Here is an 18021-nt window from a genome sequence, read left to right on the forward strand (position 1 = left end):
GTTTATTCAACTTTAATTACTTCTTTTAGGGGTTTTACTATTATTTCCGTTATGTCGGAAATTGACATTTTGCTTTTCAAAGAAAGTATGTATACTAGTAAATTCATGTACTTGTGAGTCGTAAAAAATAACGCATAGGAGCAAGAAGCCAACAAGGTGATCTACAGTAGGTGAGGATAAATAACCAGATATAAGGTTAGAATAATTCACAAAAACTATTACTACTAGTAAATTTAGGCAGCTCAATTCAGCTTAATTCAGTGAGCTGAATTAAGAATCGAGATGTACTTTATTTACGAGAAATTTCATGCTCACTGTCAGCTGCCAAACCCGCTTCTGACATTTGTCAAAACTATTTGTAAACTTGTCTTTTGTATGGGAAGAACAAAAGGACGATCCTTGGTTTAAGCCATATTTCCCACAATAGCTTTGATACGCGCGGTTTAGCGATCGAGATTTTGTAGAACAAAAAATGAAAAAACTTATAAAAACAACAAGGGATTCGATATTCTGAAGTATTTCGAACTACAAGAACTCATTCTATTCATCGCACTTACATCTACTTTAAATAAGGTTGCACTGGAAGAATCATTGTGTCGTAACCGGCGGTACCTCATGGGTATAGAAAAATGGACATATAAGCGTAAATAAAAACAAATCCATGTTTGGAAGGCAGTATCGTCTTGTTTAAACATCCACATGCTTTCTGAGACCAGGATTCACCCTTTATAAATTACCCATGAGCCAATGCAGGTTACGAAACATGGATTCTCGAGTGCAACCTTCTTGGAAATAGGTGAATAACTATACGAAATAAATGCTGGACATTAGAGGAAAAAAGGTTGGTTGATCACTCCTGATGACCACATCTTTCACGTTTCTTCCACAGTGATAAAAAGGGGTTCACGACACATTACACACTTGCACGACTTATTATTATTATTATTATTATTATTATTATATTATTATTATTATTATTATTATTATTATTATTATTATTATTATTATTATGCATGATGTGTAGGTAACATCGATTTCGTCACCAGTCAAGAATACCCCTGTCAAGGGTGTTTACAGTATTTGCTTAAAACAAATCGACTCGTGTTCCGTGATAGGCGGAAGCACGGCATGATTCCATCTCATAAAATGCTCAAATTAAGCCAAATGATTCTATCTTTGTCACCTCCTGGGGAGAACAGGCTGCTTTGCTCATGTTTTATCCCCAAGTCTGGGTTGAAGTCGGTGTTGTGCAAATTTAAGCGTTTATTGTTGTCTTCCGAGGAACAAGCAGTACCAAAGATCTCAATAAATCTTTATAAAGAGAAATTATAAAGCAGGTTTTAAGATTTTAGATGCTCAATGACTGAGAAAAAAACCCCTCTATCTATCATTGTTTTGCGTATTTAACAAAACAAAACATTCATCATTGTCAAATATATCTATTTTTAACAAAAAAAAACAAGATCTTCATTTACAGCTTTGCTGTGTTTTTACTAGAAATAAGATCATATTTTGACAACATTCGGTGTTCTTTGTAGATACACTTTACCCAGCTGCCGCAGAAAGAACACACAAACGGAAGACTTACATAAAAGAGAAAACGGATAAGATAATATTATTTTGTATTGTAGCATGGAGTACAATTCCCGTTGTTATAGAAACACTTAAATGTGCAAGTATGACGAGAAATACGCAAGTAAACAATCGCAAAAATTAATTCCCTACATTATCTGCATACGTGCGTGTGGGGACCTGTTTCTTGTTCCAACCTGCGCGAGTGCTTATCAGTGATTCTACAATCGCGACAGGATATCACCTGCATTATTCACCCTCGTTCATGTTGACTGATGGTTGTTTGATTGACAGACACCAATTCACACTCTAGTAAGCCCTCCGGCGATTCTCATTGGTCGGTTCGCCTCGAGTCGCTTTGCGCTGCCTTTATCGTGCATTATCGTTTGTTTGAGAAGCCGGAAAATGGAACTACAGACCGCAATAAGGAAATTGAAGTTTAAACCGATCGCCTTTAGAGGACGCTATTAAACCCACTGCCCTCGGTGCACTATATCGGCTTCTAAGTGATTGCAATTTGCGCATCCATCAAATCAATTTAGTTGACAATTGGAGGCAAAATAACGTCTGAAGAATCAAGGGAAAAAAGAGCGCTGCGTTCTTGCCATTGTTCCAAGGCGGGCGTGGAAGAGCTGATTTGATAGGATTCATTACGGCGCCTTTGTAAAAGGAAACAGAATAGAAATACAAGACGAAACATTAGTACAAACGGCAACATCTCCTCGCCGAGTTTTACTAGGAAAAGGTGGAAAACAAAGTGAGCAAGAGACAAAGCTGTAACTTCGAATTGAGATCTTAACTCTTGGATCTTGGCTGAGCCAACAAGGCTTTAATACACACAAGAATTAAAAGTAAAAAAACAAGTATAGTATGTACAAGATGGAAGTTACACTAGCGGCAAATCTCACAAATGATGTTTCAGGCAGGAATGAAAGCGCACCGTGCAATGGTAGTCTTACGGGAATGGTATTGGCGGGGGATGTGGCTCTTAGTGTCGGCTTCGCTATCGTGGTAGTGTGGACTATAACCAGTAGTCTCTTAGTCTGTGCGGTCAATCTTCGCAACCGAGAAATGCTAAGAAACCCGTACAATATCCACATCTTCCACCTCGCACTGGCCGACCTCCTAAGCGCGCTCATGACAGCTATCACCCCAGGGTTTATATCCACAAGCATCCTGCCCACACCCTATGGGATAACGCCGAGCGAGATACACTGCCGCTTGATTCGCTCTCACTTCTTCGTATTCACCTTTAGTGGGGTGTCTATCTATATAATCCTGGCACTGGCTGTTGAGCGGTGGTACGCTGTGACGAGACCTCTGCAGTACAGGGCTACGTTCCATCACCGCAGAATCATCATGGAAGCCCTGGGGATATGGTCAGCGGCTGTTCTCACAAATATAATCTTGCTGTTCGAGTTGGAGTTTCACCCGCAACGTGAGCCCGCGAACAGATGCGAAATCACAGCCAACAGGTTTACTAGTATTCCATTCCGCCAATTCCTTGCCTTCAGTTTATTCCTGTTGAAGTTCCTCACCCCACTTCTTGTGACGTGCGTGCTCTATGTAAAGATCTTCCGCGAGACGGGTCGATCCCGCGTGTTGTCCCGAGGACACGAGGGGTACGGGACGAGGATTGCACTGTCTCGCATGGGCGCGGCATCCACGATCGCACTCGCAGTGTGCTGGTGTCCTAACCAGGTTTACTACGCGTTATACAACTTCGGCGCGTGGGAATTAAATAACAACGTGCACTACTGGACGATAGTCGCCGCGATGCTCAACTCGTGTCTAAACCCGATGATCTTCGCGTTTCACTCGGAGCAATACCGAGAGGGGTTCAAGCAGCTCTTGATGTGTCGTCCGAACAGGGCGAGCATTCCCGAGGGTGCGCAAATCAATACGCCCTTTCATATCATGAAGGCGAGCCAAATGTTTTGTAACGCGGCGGGTCTCAAGCCTCCACGCTCGCCCATCATGCTCAGGAAGAACTTGGTGGGTAGGGCGATGTACGCCATGAAAACTTAGGCGACAAGGGGTCCTGGCGGTAACATACCATTGAATAAGGGGGAAAAGTACGTAATCAGTTATTGATGTGACGCCACTCTTAGCCCCGTCTCTCCAGCGCCTCTTGGCTAACGGACGACCACAGGGATCCCAAACAGAACGACAGTGGCTAGGCTGCATGTTTACATGTATGCGGGTATCTGAAGATGACGAAAATTAGCTATCTGATCTAGAGTTCGGTAGTAGGTATTTTTAGATAGTCTTTATCAGGTACAATGCATCACGTTTTTAAAACAGCAGGGCGTGATAATGCAAAGAACTAAAACAAAAATATTGCAGTTGGATAAAAATGAAAAGAGCATAGAGAATCAAAACCATAAAAAAACTCTTGTAGTTGATATTTCGGATTAAGTCATGATCACTCTTCTGTTCTTCTTTTTTATAGAACAATAATATTAAAACTTTGGGCATGAATTGACGCTCTTGGAGTTAGCAGCATATTGCGGCTAAAAAAAGCAAATACATTACATTACAATTACATTACCTAATCCCAAGGTCTCACTTAAAATGCCTGCGATAAGCAAAAGAATCTTCTGTACTGTCGTTATTGAAAAGTATAAACTTTTTAGCGATTGTATGATTGATTCTTTCGATAAGTTCAATATCAAGGAGCTCGTACGTAGAAAGAAACATAAATCTGATGGATGCGGATGTCAATATTGCTATTCATTTAAACAACTTTCTAGTCGGTAGAATGTCGATCAATCACTCCGAAAAACACACCGAGTAAAACACCGAGTTTGGAGAAGTAACGTAAATTAAAAGAAAAATGCTTACTGGCAAGATTCGAAAGATGTATGCATCAGTAAAAGGCAAGATTGTATTTAGCATACATTTTTTTGTAAAATAAAATACAATAAAACCTTCATAAACGCGGAAATTACCGACTCTACGATTGATGGCATTTCGTTGGTCTTGACCTCACTCGACAAGATACGATGGTCAGTAAACACACACGGCAACAGAGAGTCGTCAGGACAGTCTCTATAAACAAATATCTCCTTGATCTATTCGTGACACAAATATCGCGACGTTGTCCAACGTTACAACAAATCTAGTTCACAATAAATGGTATGTCTGACATCCTCGGCGCCACAAGTAACCATTGATTGTTACTCGGTGCACCATCGTTTGTTCCTGAATCGAATCAGATAACCTACTTATCTGAGCGTTAGAAGGATCGTTGAACTCTCTCCCGATTCCTGACGAGTTCCTATAAAACAGACGGGCTGTAAACTCTTGCAGTTGCTCTAGTATCCTTAACAACTCAGCGCAAATTGCGATTATTCTTTTAATTCTCCCTCTCAAGTATACCGTTAACAATTGTTTTGGACAATCCGTGAATGATAACAGGACCGATTAAATCCTAACAGGGATAAAATGTACATAAAAACCTTAAAGGTTCCATTCCATTATGTTGCAATCACCCGATTGTCGTTGTTGTTGCTCTGACCAACCAGAATCAGCTTGCGCTAAAGTGGCTATGCACGCCTGCTATTGGGCAAATAAAACTTCTACAGATGTTCACACTTCTTGGACTAATCAGCTTGCGTTGCACGGTACATCCCTCCAGAACTGCATCAAAGAAGCGTCATTTTGCCTAATCACGACACACCTCTACAGTTCTCTGTGGACGTTCACGCCTCCTTCTTGATTGACCAGCTTGTGTTGCACAGAACATCTCTATCATCCTAAATAGATGATACGCCTCCACTTAGGCTAGTTAAATTGCGTGCACGTATACATCTCTCTTCCAGCGTTGCGCATGCGATGCGCCCCTTTTTAACCAATCAGCTTGCGTTGTTGTCACCAAGAGCGGCTCGTGCTGCGCTCTGTTTCTTCGTGCTCAACTTACCGCCCTTTTCTTTTCCCTTTTTCCTTTTCCCCTCGTCGAGTTTCCCCTTCTTTTTCGGGGGCTCTTCATTTTCACTTGTTGATTCTCCCTATAATGACATTTCAGATGGATAAATAATGTAAATTTTCGGAACACCTCACTGGATATTCCTCTCAGAGCCACTTGCCACAAACATCAATCTGTAACACTCGGCCATGTGTACAAAGTGTTACATGCTTCAGCCAGCCCTTCCTAACACCTCGTATACATGTCTAAATAGCATGCGCTACGTGTAGTACCAATACTGCATTTATCCTTATTGAGAATATGTGTACAATGTGTTAAATATCCATCGCCTCGTCACTAGACCCATCTCGGTACACGTGTACAATGTGTTAAATAGCCATCGCCTCGTTACTAGACCCCTCTCGGTACACGTGTACAATTTGTTAAATAGCCATCGCCTCGTCACCAGACTCCCCTCGGTACACGTGTACAATGTGTTAAATAGCCATCGCCTCGCTACTAGACCCCTCTCGGTACACGTGTACAATGTGTTAAATAGCCATCGCCTCGTCACTAGACCCCTCTCGGTACACGTGTACAATGTGTTAAATAGCCATCGCCTCGTCACTAGACACCTCTCGGTACACGTGTACAATGTGTTAAATAGCCATCGCCTCGTCACTAGACCCCTCTCGGTACACGTGTACAATGTGTTAAAGCCATCGCCTCGTCACTAGACCCCTCTCGGTACACGTGTACAATGTGTTAAATAGCCATCGCCTCGTTACTAGACCCGTCTCGGTACACGTGTACAATGTGTTAAATAGCCATCGCCTCGTCACTAGACCCCTCTCGTCATACGTGCAAAATGTGTTAAATAGCCATCGCCTCGTCACCAGACTCCTCTTGGTAAATGTGTACAATGTGTTAAATAGCCATCGCCTCGTCACTAGTCCCCTCTCGGTACACGTGTACAATGTGTTAAATAGCCATCGCCTCGTCACTAGACTTCTCTCGGTACACGTGTACAATGTGTTAAATAGCCATCGCCTCGTCACTAGACCCCTCTCGGTATACGTGTACAATGTGTTAAATAGCCATCGCCTCGTCACCAGACTCCTCTCGGTACACGTGTACAATGTGTTAAATAGCCATCGCCTCGTCACTAGACCCCTCTCGGTATACGTGTACAATGTGTTAAATAGCCATCGGTAAATGTGTACAATGTTTTAAGTACCCACCTCCTCGTCCTCCTCGTCACTAGACTCCTCTCGAAGTGCAGCCTCCAAAGTAGCGCCATTGATGCGAAAGTCGCGGGCGGTGCTTCGCTTTATATGTTCCATCAGATTGATCTGAGATAAAATAAAAGTTGTTAAATAACAGCAACTTCTATTTAAAATGTTACTACGCGATACCCTCCAGTAAATATGCACGTCACATACCTCCCAACAATCCACCGTGTTTGCCAGTTTCACGGTCATGTGCAGTGCGCGCAATCACGCACGGAATCAGGTCTCGAACCTTTGACTTCTTGGAAAGCCCTCACCCGAACAGCGTACAAGGTTTCTCTTTTTTGACTTCTTGGAAAGCTCTCACCATAACAATGTACCAGTATCTCACCTTTGATTTCTTGGAAAGCTGAATCAGGAATTTCTCATACTGTTCAATGGCGTAGATCAGATTCGGTATGAACTTCATCTCCTTCATCACTTTCGCCTGTGAAGACAAGTCATTAAAGATTGAAAGCGTATAACGACAGACAGGCTGGTCGGAAGACACGGGTGTGTTCACATGGATTGCGCGATAGGAAGATGGCGCGTGGATTGTGTGATGGAAAGGGTATTGTGTGATAGGATGCTTAGATTGTGTGATTGATGTGCCCGTGTGTGGATTGTGTGATAGGAGATGTGCGCGTGCGTGGATTGTGTGATAGGAGATGTGCGCGTTCGTGGATTGTGTGGAAGGAGATGTGCGCGCGCGTGGATTGTGTGATAGGAGATGTGAGCGTGCGTGGATTGTGTGATAGAAGGGGTGCCCGTGCGTAGATTGTGTGATGGAAAGGGTGAGCATGCGCGGATTGTGTGATGGTAGGGGTGAGCGTGCGCGGATTGTGTGATAGGAGATGTGCGCGTGCGTGGATTGTGTGATAGGAGATGTGCGCGTGCGTGGATTGTGTAATGGAAAGGGTGAGCGTGCGCGGATTGTGTGATGGTAGGGGTTAGCGGGCGCGTATTGTGCGATAGGAGATGTGCGCGTGCGCGGATTGTGCGATAGGAGATGTGCGCGTGCTTAGATTGTGTGATAGGAGATGTGCGCGTGCGTGGATTGTGTGGTAGGAGATGTGCGCGTGCGAGGATTGTGTGATAGGAGATGTGCGCGTGCGCGGATTGTGTGATGGTAGGGGTTAGCGGGCGCGTATTGTGCGTGGGTATTGTGGTGTCTACCTTGCCAGGAACGGCCTGTCCCTTAGGGGCCTTTTTCTTGGCCTTGCCGACATGCTCTTGCAGTGACAGCGCCTGAGCGGACTGTATGTAGGTGATGAGGGCATAAACTTGTTGGGATAGATGAGTACCACTCAACTTCACCTGGAGCCACAAATACATGAAAAGTGAGAAACAGTCAAATTTATTTTATCTACCTCATTTTAAGCGTGAGAACCAAAAGGACAGTTTAACGCATATTGTAATTTTAAAGATTCTCCACAAATCGACGATGATATTCAAAATAACAACAACGGCAATAATGCATAGTTCTGTTTTTTTTTTTTATAGAAATGTAGGTAAAGCTATTAATACAATTAAAAACATCCAATGTCAAACTTGATAGCAATAACATTCTTGGCAATTTCAAGTTGATACTCGTAGGAGGTAATTGGTTGCAGCCTAGCCAATTATAATAACATATTTAAAAAAGTTTTTTTTAAAAATATTTAAAAAATATGTTTTAAAAATTGTCAATATTTTTGGTTCTCAAAGAGCAATGGAAAAGATTTGTAAAACAGGTCAATACTTTTAAAGTAACATATTATTTGGTGGAACATTCTAAACTTGAAAGTTTCTTACCAATTTCTCAAACTTTGGAGACAGATAGCCAAGGCGCTGATTATAAAGACTTGTGTACTGAGAAAAAAAGATGAATCGTTTAGTTTGCCTTCGTCATTTACTAACAGGGACCTCTTGAAGATACTATTAATTATCCTAAAAGATACGACGGCGGCAACAAATTGCCTCAACCCGAGGCTCCCTCTTTGTGCGTCCATAGCGTCTCTGTCCAGCGGACACATGGATTTAAAAAATGGATAGTATGGACGTAAAAATTAAATATTCGAGAAATGAGCATACTCATCACTTACATATTTAGCAACTGATCCTAGGGATACATACAGCTTGGTCAGAGCCTAGAACAATCATACGTGATATTGAAGTCAACATTAATCAAGCACAAAGTAACAACACCAAGAAGAACGGTAACAACAGCAACAATACTTGAAAAGGAACAACGACATTTCACATGGGAATAGGAAAAGATCATCAAAAGGAACCACATCAGCAGCCCTCAAAGAAAGATAAATAGAAATAAATGAAAGATTAGCGATAGAAAAAATTAAGTGTGTTTGTGGTCTGGCAGAATATTAGAGTTACCCATGTTCAGGTAATATGGGTTTTACGGTTTCAAGGGGTATGTGGGAGTGGTACTCGAGTTCGTGTTATGAGGGTTTTACGGTATCAAGGAGTATATACAGGTGGAACCCAAGTTCGGGTTGTGGGGGTTTCATGGTTTCAGGAAATACAGCACATTGGATATACGAGTTCGGGTTATGAGATTATGTATGGGGAGTGCGTAATGATGAGTACAAAATGGGTAATTACCTTGAGAGTGGCCTCAGTACATGGCCCATCTGGTAACGCAGACTGTGCCAGCTCATGGAATGCCATCACAAGCCCTATAAGCCGATGGCAGATGGCTGTCTCTAATGAGTTCCTTTGCGTGTTGTCAGGAGAGCTGGGCAACTTGTCGTCTAAAAGCAAATAAAGCACTTATAAAATAGATTACCAAAAAGACCAACAGTCACGTATCATGATATCGATCAATCAGGTGTTATGAACACATCCAACCAATCAGGTGTTACAAACACATCCAACAAATCAGGTGTTACGAACACATCCAACCAATCAGGTGTTACGAACACATCCAACCAACCAGGGCTTATGAACACGTCCAACCAATCAGGTTTTATGAACACGTCCAACCAATCAGGTGTTACGAACACGTCCAACTAATCAGTTGTTACGAACACGTCCAACCAATCAGGTGTTACGAACACGTCCAACCAATCAGGTGTTACGAACACGTCCAACCAATCAGGTGTTACGAACACATCCAACCAACCAGGGCTTATGAACACGTCCAACCAATCAGGTTTTATGAACACGTCCAACCAATCAGGTGTTACGAACACGTCCAACCAATCAGGTGTTACGAACACGTCCAACCAATCAGGTGTTACGAACACGTCCAACCAATCAGGTGTTACGAACACGTCCAACCAATCAGGTGTTACGAACACGTCCAACCAATCAGGGCTTATGAACACGTCCAACCAATCAGGGCTTATGAACACGTCCAACCAATCAGGTGTTACGAACACGTCCAACCAATCAGGTGTTACGAACACGTCCAACCAATCAGGTGTTACGAACACGTCCAACCAATCAGGTTTTATGAACACGTCCAACCAATCAGGTGTTACGAACATGTCCAACCAATCAGGGCTTATAAACACGTCCAACCAATCAGGGCTTATGAACATGTCCAACCAATCAGGTGTTACGAACACGTCCAACCAATCAGGTGTTATGAACACTTCCAACCAATCAGGTGTTACGAACACATCCAACCAACCAGGGCTTATAAACACGTCCAACCAATCAGGTGTTACGAACACGTCCAACCAATCAGGTGTTACGAACACGTCCAACCAACCAGGGCTTATGAACACGTCCAACCAATCAGGTTTTATGAACACGTCCAACCAATCAGGTGTTACGAACACGTCCAACCAATCAAGTGTTACGAACACGTCCAACCAATCAGGTGTTACGAACACGTCCAACCAATCACGTGTTACGAACACGTCCAACCAATCAGGTGTTACGAACACGTCCAACCAATCAGGTTTTACGAACACGTCCAACCAATCAGGTGTTATGAACACGTCCAACCAATCAGGGCTTATGAACACGTCCAACCAATCAGGTGTTACGAACACGTCCAACCAATCAGGTGTTACGAACACGTCCAACCAATCAGGTGTTACGAACACGTCCAACCAATCAGGTGTTACGAACACGTCCAACCAATCAGGTGTTACGAACACGTCCAACCAATAGGTGTTATGAACACGTCCAACCAATCAGGTGTTATGAACACGTCCAACCAATCAGGTGTTACGAACACGTCCACCAATCAGGTGTTACGAACACTTCCAACCAATCAGGTGTTACGAACACGTCCAACCAATCAGGTGTTATGAACACGTCCAACCAATCAGGTGTTATGAACACGTCCAACCAATCAGGTGTTATGAACACATCCAACCAAACAGGTGTTATGAACACGTCCAACCAATCAGGTGTTATGAACACATCCAACCAAACAGGTGTTATGAACACGTCCAACCAATCAGGTGTTTTGAACACGTCCAACCAATCAGGTGTTATGAACACATCCAACCAATCAGGTGTTATGAACACATCCAACCAATCAGAAAATACAAACAGGTCAAACAATCCAGTATTATGAACAACTCGAAAATATTTCACTGCTCGAGCCAGCAGGAGCTTCTGTTGTGTTGACATTACCAGAGCTGCCTGATGGGGGTAGGGTCAGGTCAGCACGTATCTTCACCATCGTCCAGTCCACCTCCTCCAGGACAGTATCGATCTGGTGCATCAAAACCAGCTGCAGACCATAATAGAAACAATAAGGACGATTGTAGCCATACTACAGAGAGCAGCATACTTATAATAGCATTCATAGAATAGCAACAACAGAAACAATAAGGTACACGCTTTGGAAAGCATAAATATAAAAAAATATCGATAATATCTATAAAGTATATCGCCAAAGCTTCGATTGATCAAACAGAACCATGTGGTCATAGTATTACGTAGTAAACATTTTAGAAAGTTATAAAAAGCTTTTCTAGATTGATACCCCAAAATTTAAATAAGATTCAAGGGTATGAAGTAAAAAAAATGAGAGGTATTTCTGTTCGTTTAATACAGTCTTCTCTAGCATTAAATTACAAGGATTAGACTTACCGTTACCGTTGGCGCAGCCGTCCTTTGATTGATAATAGCGAAGTGGGTCCTATTCTCTACCTCTATGTCCTGCAATTAGAACACAATCACCCAATGAATTATAGAATGTTCACTGTTGCTCTTAATCTAATTGTTGTTGATTTAACTTCTGCTTCATTGTGTTGTTTTCCTTATTGCTGTTTTACAGCTACTGCATAATTGGTTGTATTTTTAAATGAACATTTGTATGGTTTCTTGTCAATACAATTGAAGCCATAGTTCCTGCAGGTTAAAAATGCTTTTTTTTTGTATTATTTGGCAGGACAAGCCAATAAGGCAGGGTATAGGGTGGGGAATAGGATAGTTTAGATAATAGTAGGAGGATGGTGTATGAGGATGGGGTTAGATAATGGTAGGAGAGTGGAGTAGGTAGGATAGGGTAGATGATGGTAGGAGGATGGGGTATGATAGCTAGGATAGGGTAGATAACGGTAAGAGGGTGGGGTAAGTCAGACAATAGTATAGCATAGGTTTGGGTAGGGTAGGGTAGGGTTGGGTAGGTTTGGGTAGGGTAGGGTTGGGTAGTGTAGGGTTGGGTAGTGTAGGGTTGGGTAGGGTAGGGTAGTGTAGGGTTGGGTAGGGTAGGGTTGGGTAGGGTAGGGTCGGTTTGGGTAGGGTAGGGTCGGTTTGGGTAGGGTAGGGTAGGGTAGGGTAAGGTTAGGTTAGGTAGGGTAGGGTAGGGTAAGGTAGGTTTGGGTAGGGTAGGGTAGGGTAGGGTAGGGAAAGGTAGGGTTAGGTAGTGTAGGGTAGGGTAGGTTTGGGTAGGGTAGGGTAGTGTAGTGTAGAGTTGGGTAGGGTTGGGTAGGGTACGGTCGGTTTGGGTAGGGTAGGCAGGGTTGGGTAGGGTTGGGTAGGGTAGGGTTGGGTAGGGTAGTGTAGGGTAGGGAAGGGTAGGGTGGGGTAAGGTAGGTTTGGGTAGGGTAGGGTAAGGAAGGGTAGGGTTGGGTAGGGTTGGGTAGGGTTGGGTAGGGTTGGGTAGGGTTGGGTAGGGTTGGGTAGGGTTGGGTAGGGTTGGGTAGGGTAGGGTAGGGTGGGGTGGATGGATGGATGGATAATGGAATAAGAAGGCGCTAGGCAGTTTAATTCCTTGTAGACCAGAAGCAGAATCTTAAATATAATACTGTACTAACCTGAAAAAGGATAATTTATATGACATAACGTGCATGTAAACAGATTCTTTATACCTCATCTATGTCTCCAAGTTGACTGTGCACGTCTTGTGCGATCTCTCGTATCTTATAAAACACATCAAAAATGATAAAACGAAAAGCAATGGCATACCTCTATGGTACAACAACAATGACCTACCAGAGAGACGCTAGTTTTGCATCGGAACGTCAGGGAAGCCAGCAAGGTAATTAAAGCCTTTGTAAGTGCCGTATCGTCTGATAGAAAACAGTAGAGGTCTTTCAGTTAGATATTCAAAGGGGTGGTCAATCTCGAGCCCCATGCAAACAACATGCAAAGAGTTGCTGCAGAGTAGTTAATCAACATTGCCTTTGTTCCATGATCAGCCAAGCGCAGCTGCACCAACATTGTTGGGCGATGTATGCACATGGCTCAGAGAAAGTGCGCCCAGTAAACAGTCTTTTAAGGACATTAAAATGTTTACCAATCTACCAATGTCGCAGTCAACTCTCAAGAAATTTCATAATTCGAGCTTGTGTTACCACTGCTTGTTATTGTGCCGGTTCAACACAAACAAGCTGTTATTGAATTTTCGCGAGGGAGGCTTGTATAGTATATGCTTACCAACGTTCTGCTCTTTGCAAACAGTGTGGACCCAAGAGTGCAGCTCTGAAAACTAGACAAGCACAACAACTGTTTTGGACAAGAACCAATAATTATACACAAAGTAGATATATTATAGCTGGAAGGATCACCAAATCCCATTTTACAAGTGTCTGTCGTTAATACTATACATATAGGTCTAGGTGTTGAGACCTATCTGCCGTTGTGCTGGGTCTAGGTGTTGGGATCTATCTGTTGTTGTTCTGGGTCTAGGTGTTGGGACCTATCTGCTGTTGTTCTGGGTCTAGATGCTGTAATCTGCCGTTGTTCTGAGTCTAGGTGTTGGGATCTATCTGTTGTTGTTCTGGGTCTAGGTGTTGGGACCTATCTGCTGTTGTTCTGGGTCTAGGTGTTGGGACCTATCTGCTGTTGTCCTGAGTCTAGGTTTTGGGATCTATCTGCCGTTGTTCTGGGTCTAGGTGTTGGGATCTATCTGCCGTTGTTCTGGGTCTAGGTGTTGGGATCTATCTGCCGTTGTTCTGGGTCTAGGTGTTGGGATCTATCTGCCGTTGTTCTGGGTCTAGATGCTGTAACCTATCTGTCGTTGTTCTGAGTCTAAGTGTTGGGATCTATCTGCCGTTGTTCTGAGTCTAGGTGTTGGGATCTATCTGTTGTTGTGCTGGGTCTAGGTGTTGTGCTCTATCTGTTGTTGCTCTAGGTCAAGGTGTTGGGACCTATATGCCGTTGTTCTGGGTCAAGGTGTTGGGACCTATATGCCGTTGTTCTAGGTCGAGGTGTTTGGACCTATCTGCCGTTCGGGTCTAGATGCTGTAACCTATCTGTCGTTGTTCTGGGTCTAGGTGTTGGGATCCATCTGCCTTTGTTCTGGGTCTAGGTGTTGGGACCTATCTGCTATTGTTCGGGGTCTAGCTGTTATTGGGGACGTATCTGCTGTTGTTCTGGGTCTAGCTGTTATTTTGTGTCTATGCGGTCTATGCGTGGGTACGTACCTGCTGCTGTTCGGGGTCTAAATGCTGGGACAGTTGGCTGAGTACATGTACTAGGGTCGTAGTATCCTTCACACTCATGTCGCTCTCCTCAGGTGATGATGACGAGATGACGTCCATGATGAGGCGCTACAGAGGGGGATTGAGTGAGAAGATGAGGAGGGGAAGGTGAATAAATGGAGCAGGAAAGGAGAGGAAGGGGGAGGAATCGGAAGCACATAAAGAAGAGGGAAAGGGAAAGGGGAGGGGTGCTCGAGGGATAGCGGAAGGATGATTATGGGTAAAAAGGGAGGGGTTTAGTAGGTATGCAATGACAATATCGAGGGGAATACTACCTGTAGGCGTCTGATGTGAGCGTAAATTCTCTCTTGGTCTCCGACAGTCTCATTAGCTTCTTCATTATCAGATAACGAGGTTTCTAAAACAGACAAAACGCGGTTGCTTTGAAATCGCACACACGAGCTGAGCATTTTATTGCTAGCCACGCCGTCCTTCTTACCGCAAAAGTAATAGTTTATCTTTATCCAAATCAATGTAAGATTTGAAGAGTTCAATTAAATTAAAGATTGCCAGATGCCCTCCTTTTGGATTTCTTTTACCAGTGATAAAAAGTTTAAGGAAGCTCCGTAAGCAATAAACTAGGGCTTTATTGTTAAAATATATAACTATATATCTCGTGTATAGGACCAACAAAAAAGTTCAATTGACAGCAATTCACGTTTTGCTGAAGGAAAGCTTCCCAGGTTTCAATCTAATAATCTTAATATTTTCTTAAAAGTTTATATCATAATAATATAATCATAATACCTTTTGCCCTACACATTAAGTTTATCCTGTACTTAGATTTTCAATGCTAATTTTTTTATAACGTTTTCTTTGTCTCCACAGAAGTGCGACGATATTGATGATATTAACGGCTATGTAAACATTTTTTTATTAGTAGTATTAAACGTCCTGTTCCTCAAAGTAATAGCCTGATACTACAATATTCGCTCATTTTACTAAACACTGCCATTGTAACGGAAATTTCCTTCATCTGGTTTTGCAGTAAATGCTGTAATTCTGACAAAAAGCCCACTCTCTGTTCCTCCTGTCGTCATTGTATATTTTAGGGGCAAATTGTTTCCAATTGATTTTAACATATGTTTCCATAACTCCCCTTTAGGTTAGTACATGCATATTATGGGAATATAAATTAAATGTTAGCTCGTGTAAGATTAAAAAATCCTGAGCGACAAAAAGTTGAAAACGAAATGAAATAAAAAAAAGGTAATTTTTTTTATTATAACTTCGGCAGGTTGCTGTTTTTTTATTTTCATTTTAGAGGTATTTGCTTTGCGTGAGTAAAAATTTGATTGAGGAATAATCTAGGCAACGAGTTACCAACGCTCCTCATTATAGTAGACAAAAAAGAATAACCGATAGCTCACAATGTACATGCAAACAGGGAGTCGGTTTTTCTCAAAAAAGGGGAAAATAAAACGTTGATTTTCTTGGTTAACAAAACGACTGATATCGATTCGTACACGGTTTTGCTTGATTAAAATTCTCACTAGTAATTTCCGCGAGAATAGTAAACACAACTTTAATAAAGATTGCAAATAAGTTATTTCGATAGAATGAAGTCGGTACTTGGGATCTAATAAAAATATGTGGCCAAGAATCTTTTCTAATTGGATGTGCTGTCATCGGTCAAGATGACAGATGACGCGCTCTCTTACAATTATTTGGGTTAACTTCATATGATGTAGGATGAATAAGGGTCAGTGAGGCAATATTGAGGCTCATCTCAACTCTCTTGAGTACTGGTTTGTGATACAGCACGCTACTTGCCGTGGTAAGTTGTCTTCTCCCGGAGTTGTGATAGTGCTAAGTATGAACGAGAAGAGCGCGAGTAATATCACCTTTGGCTGCCTCTTCATCTCCACGAGCCTGGACTACGTACCTTTCGTGCGGAAGGCGATAATCGCCTCGTGCTTCGTGAATGGGATCATGTCAGTTGTCGCGGTACTTGGAAATGCGATTGTCTTACTCACCATCTACAAGACTTCCTCACTGCACACGCCGCCTAACTACTTACTCTTTATGATGGCGATCGCGGATTGTGGCGTCGGCCTTCTAGCTCAGCCTTCCTCTATCGTGCGAAACGCCATCGCCTTGCGCCTCAAGGGACCGGACGGCACGGATCCGTCTAAGGCGCTGACGGACGCGTTTTGCGTTTCTGGCGTCGCGTCGGAGATCTTCGGAGCGTTCTTCGTGTACTTTTCGCTGCTTTGCCTAACGGCGATCTCATTTGAGCGCTATCTCGCGATAAGGCTTCACCTCCGGTACACACAAGTTGTGACATTGTCACGCACGCTTTTTCTCTCCGCGCCTATACTGCTCGTCGCGTTGGCTATTGTCACAGGGAGACTTCTAAGCGAAGGTTTCGGCACGTCCTATTCCATCCTTATCGTATTCGGCTCCCTGGTATTCTTCGCTTGCTTGGCGGTCATAGCGTTATGCAACATCAAAATAGCGCTGGCGCTGAGGCGACACACGGTTCAGATCAGCTCGCAGACTGCGCAAGCTATGAGGACGGTGCTTGTGATGGCCAAGTTCCGGAAGTCCGTAGTGACCATGTTGCTTGTGTTTGTACTATTTCTGACCTGTTTTTTGCCGTACGGATGTGTGGGCTTGGTACAAATGCGGCTTGGAGGTATGACGCATCAGTTGTACGTAGCGGCATTTAGCACGTTCCCTGTCCTTTACCTCAACTCGTGTCTAAACCCTGCGCTGTTTTGCTGGCGAATGAAAGAGATACGGCGCGCGGCGAAGTCAGTCATCAAAGGCTATTGCAGCAACAGCCTTTAAACCTGCCACAAGACGTACGAGTTCTGCGTGCCTTAACCCTGCGCTGTTGCGCTGGCGCGTAAAAGAGATTTGGTGCCAGGCGAAAACAGGCAAAAGAAACCATTGTAAACCTGCGCACACATGAGATGTAGCATCACTTATCTAGGTTTAGAGGGTACTATAGCAAACCATTAGATTTTTTTCTATTGGATTATAGAGTATATTTAAAAAAAACTAAATATCTACAGTTTTAAAGAAGAATTATCAAATATCGTACGAAACGCCGAATTTTCTGATAAAATTTGTTTCCCCATCTTGCAAATCAACGGAATAAAATGAATCAATCAAAAGAAAGAAAATACAGGCAAAATAAATAATCATTTTCATTTATCTGGATTACAGATTACAACCGAGATGAATAGGTTCGCTATTATTGGTGCGTTCACAAGCAATTATATTTGACAAAATGCGGGGATTTCACATTGAAGTGTAAATTTTGAGCGACTTATAAATCTGTCTTATGTTAGAAATCTTTAATTACGAACGCGCTTACAATCGAGTTTTTAGGTCAAGGAAGTAGTGTAACGATCAATATTGGTCGTATTTCTCT

The 18021-nt window shown here is 42.9% G+C and overlaps 3 protein-coding genes across 5 annotated transcripts in view; 2 read left to right on the forward strand and 1 right to left on the reverse strand.

Annotated features, from left to right (window-relative positions):
* Positions 1 to 1013: 1013 nt before the first annotated feature.
* Positions 1014 to 4519, forward strand: LOC5501984 (allatostatin-A receptor). The gene has a single exon (XM_032370267.2). The coding sequence runs from the start codon at positions 2443 to 2445 to the stop codon at positions 3598 to 3600; it is 1158 nt and encodes a 385-aa protein (XP_032226158.2). The 5' UTR covers positions 1014 to 2442; the 3' UTR covers positions 3601 to 4519.
* A 397-nt stretch (positions 4520 to 4916) lies between these two features.
* LOC5501981 (Fanconi anemia group I protein) overlaps positions 4917 to 18021 on the reverse strand; it is a 60353-nt gene continuing 47248 nt past the window's right edge. For all 3 annotated transcript variants that reach the window (XM_048729491.1, XM_048729490.1, XM_048729492.1), the window contains 14 exons: positions 14915 to 14997; positions 14583 to 14708; positions 13594 to 13645; positions 13150 to 13226; positions 13026 to 13076; positions 11803 to 11871; positions 11341 to 11440; positions 9349 to 9497; positions 8832 to 8876; positions 8542 to 8598; positions 7924 to 8064; positions 7100 to 7195; positions 6721 to 6831; positions 4917 to 5582 (listed from right to left, as the gene is read on the reverse strand). In XM_048729491.1, coding sequence (XP_048585448.1) covers positions 5430 to 5582; positions 6721 to 6831; positions 7100 to 7195; positions 7924 to 8064; positions 8542 to 8598; positions 8832 to 8876; positions 9349 to 9497; positions 11341 to 11440; positions 11803 to 11871; positions 13026 to 13076; positions 13150 to 13226; positions 13594 to 13645; positions 14583 to 14708; positions 14915 to 14997 — 1310 coding nt within the window. In that variant the 3' untranslated portion in view covers positions 4917 to 5429. The remainder of the gene's footprint in view (positions 5583 to 6720; positions 6832 to 7099; positions 7196 to 7923; positions 8065 to 8541; positions 8599 to 8831; positions 8877 to 9348; positions 9498 to 11340; positions 11441 to 11802; positions 11872 to 13025; positions 13077 to 13149; positions 13227 to 13593; positions 13646 to 14582; positions 14709 to 14914; positions 14998 to 18021) is intronic.
* Positions 16359 to 17761, forward strand: LOC5501993 (trace amine-associated receptor 6). The gene has a single exon (XM_048729496.1). The coding sequence runs from the start codon at positions 16455 to 16457 to the stop codon at positions 17430 to 17432; it is 978 nt and encodes a 325-aa protein (XP_048585453.1). The 5' UTR covers positions 16359 to 16454; the 3' UTR covers positions 17433 to 17761.

The sequence above is a fragment of the Nematostella vectensis genome, chromosome 6 (assembly GCF_932526225.1).
Source record: "Nematostella vectensis chromosome 6, jaNemVect1.1, whole genome shotgun sequence".
Classification (NCBI taxonomy): Eukaryota; Metazoa; Cnidaria; class Anthozoa; order Actiniaria; family Edwardsiidae; genus Nematostella; species Nematostella vectensis.

What these genes read in the sequence shown, in the direction of transcription:
- LOC5501984 (XM_032370267.2), top strand. Translation starts at nt 2,443, where the DNA reads ATGTACAAGATGGAAGTTACACTAGCGGCAAATCTCACAAATGATGTT.
- LOC5501993 (XM_048729496.1), top strand. Translation starts at nt 16,455, where the DNA reads ATGAACGAGAAGAGCGCGAGTAATATCACCTTTGGCTGCCTCTTCATC.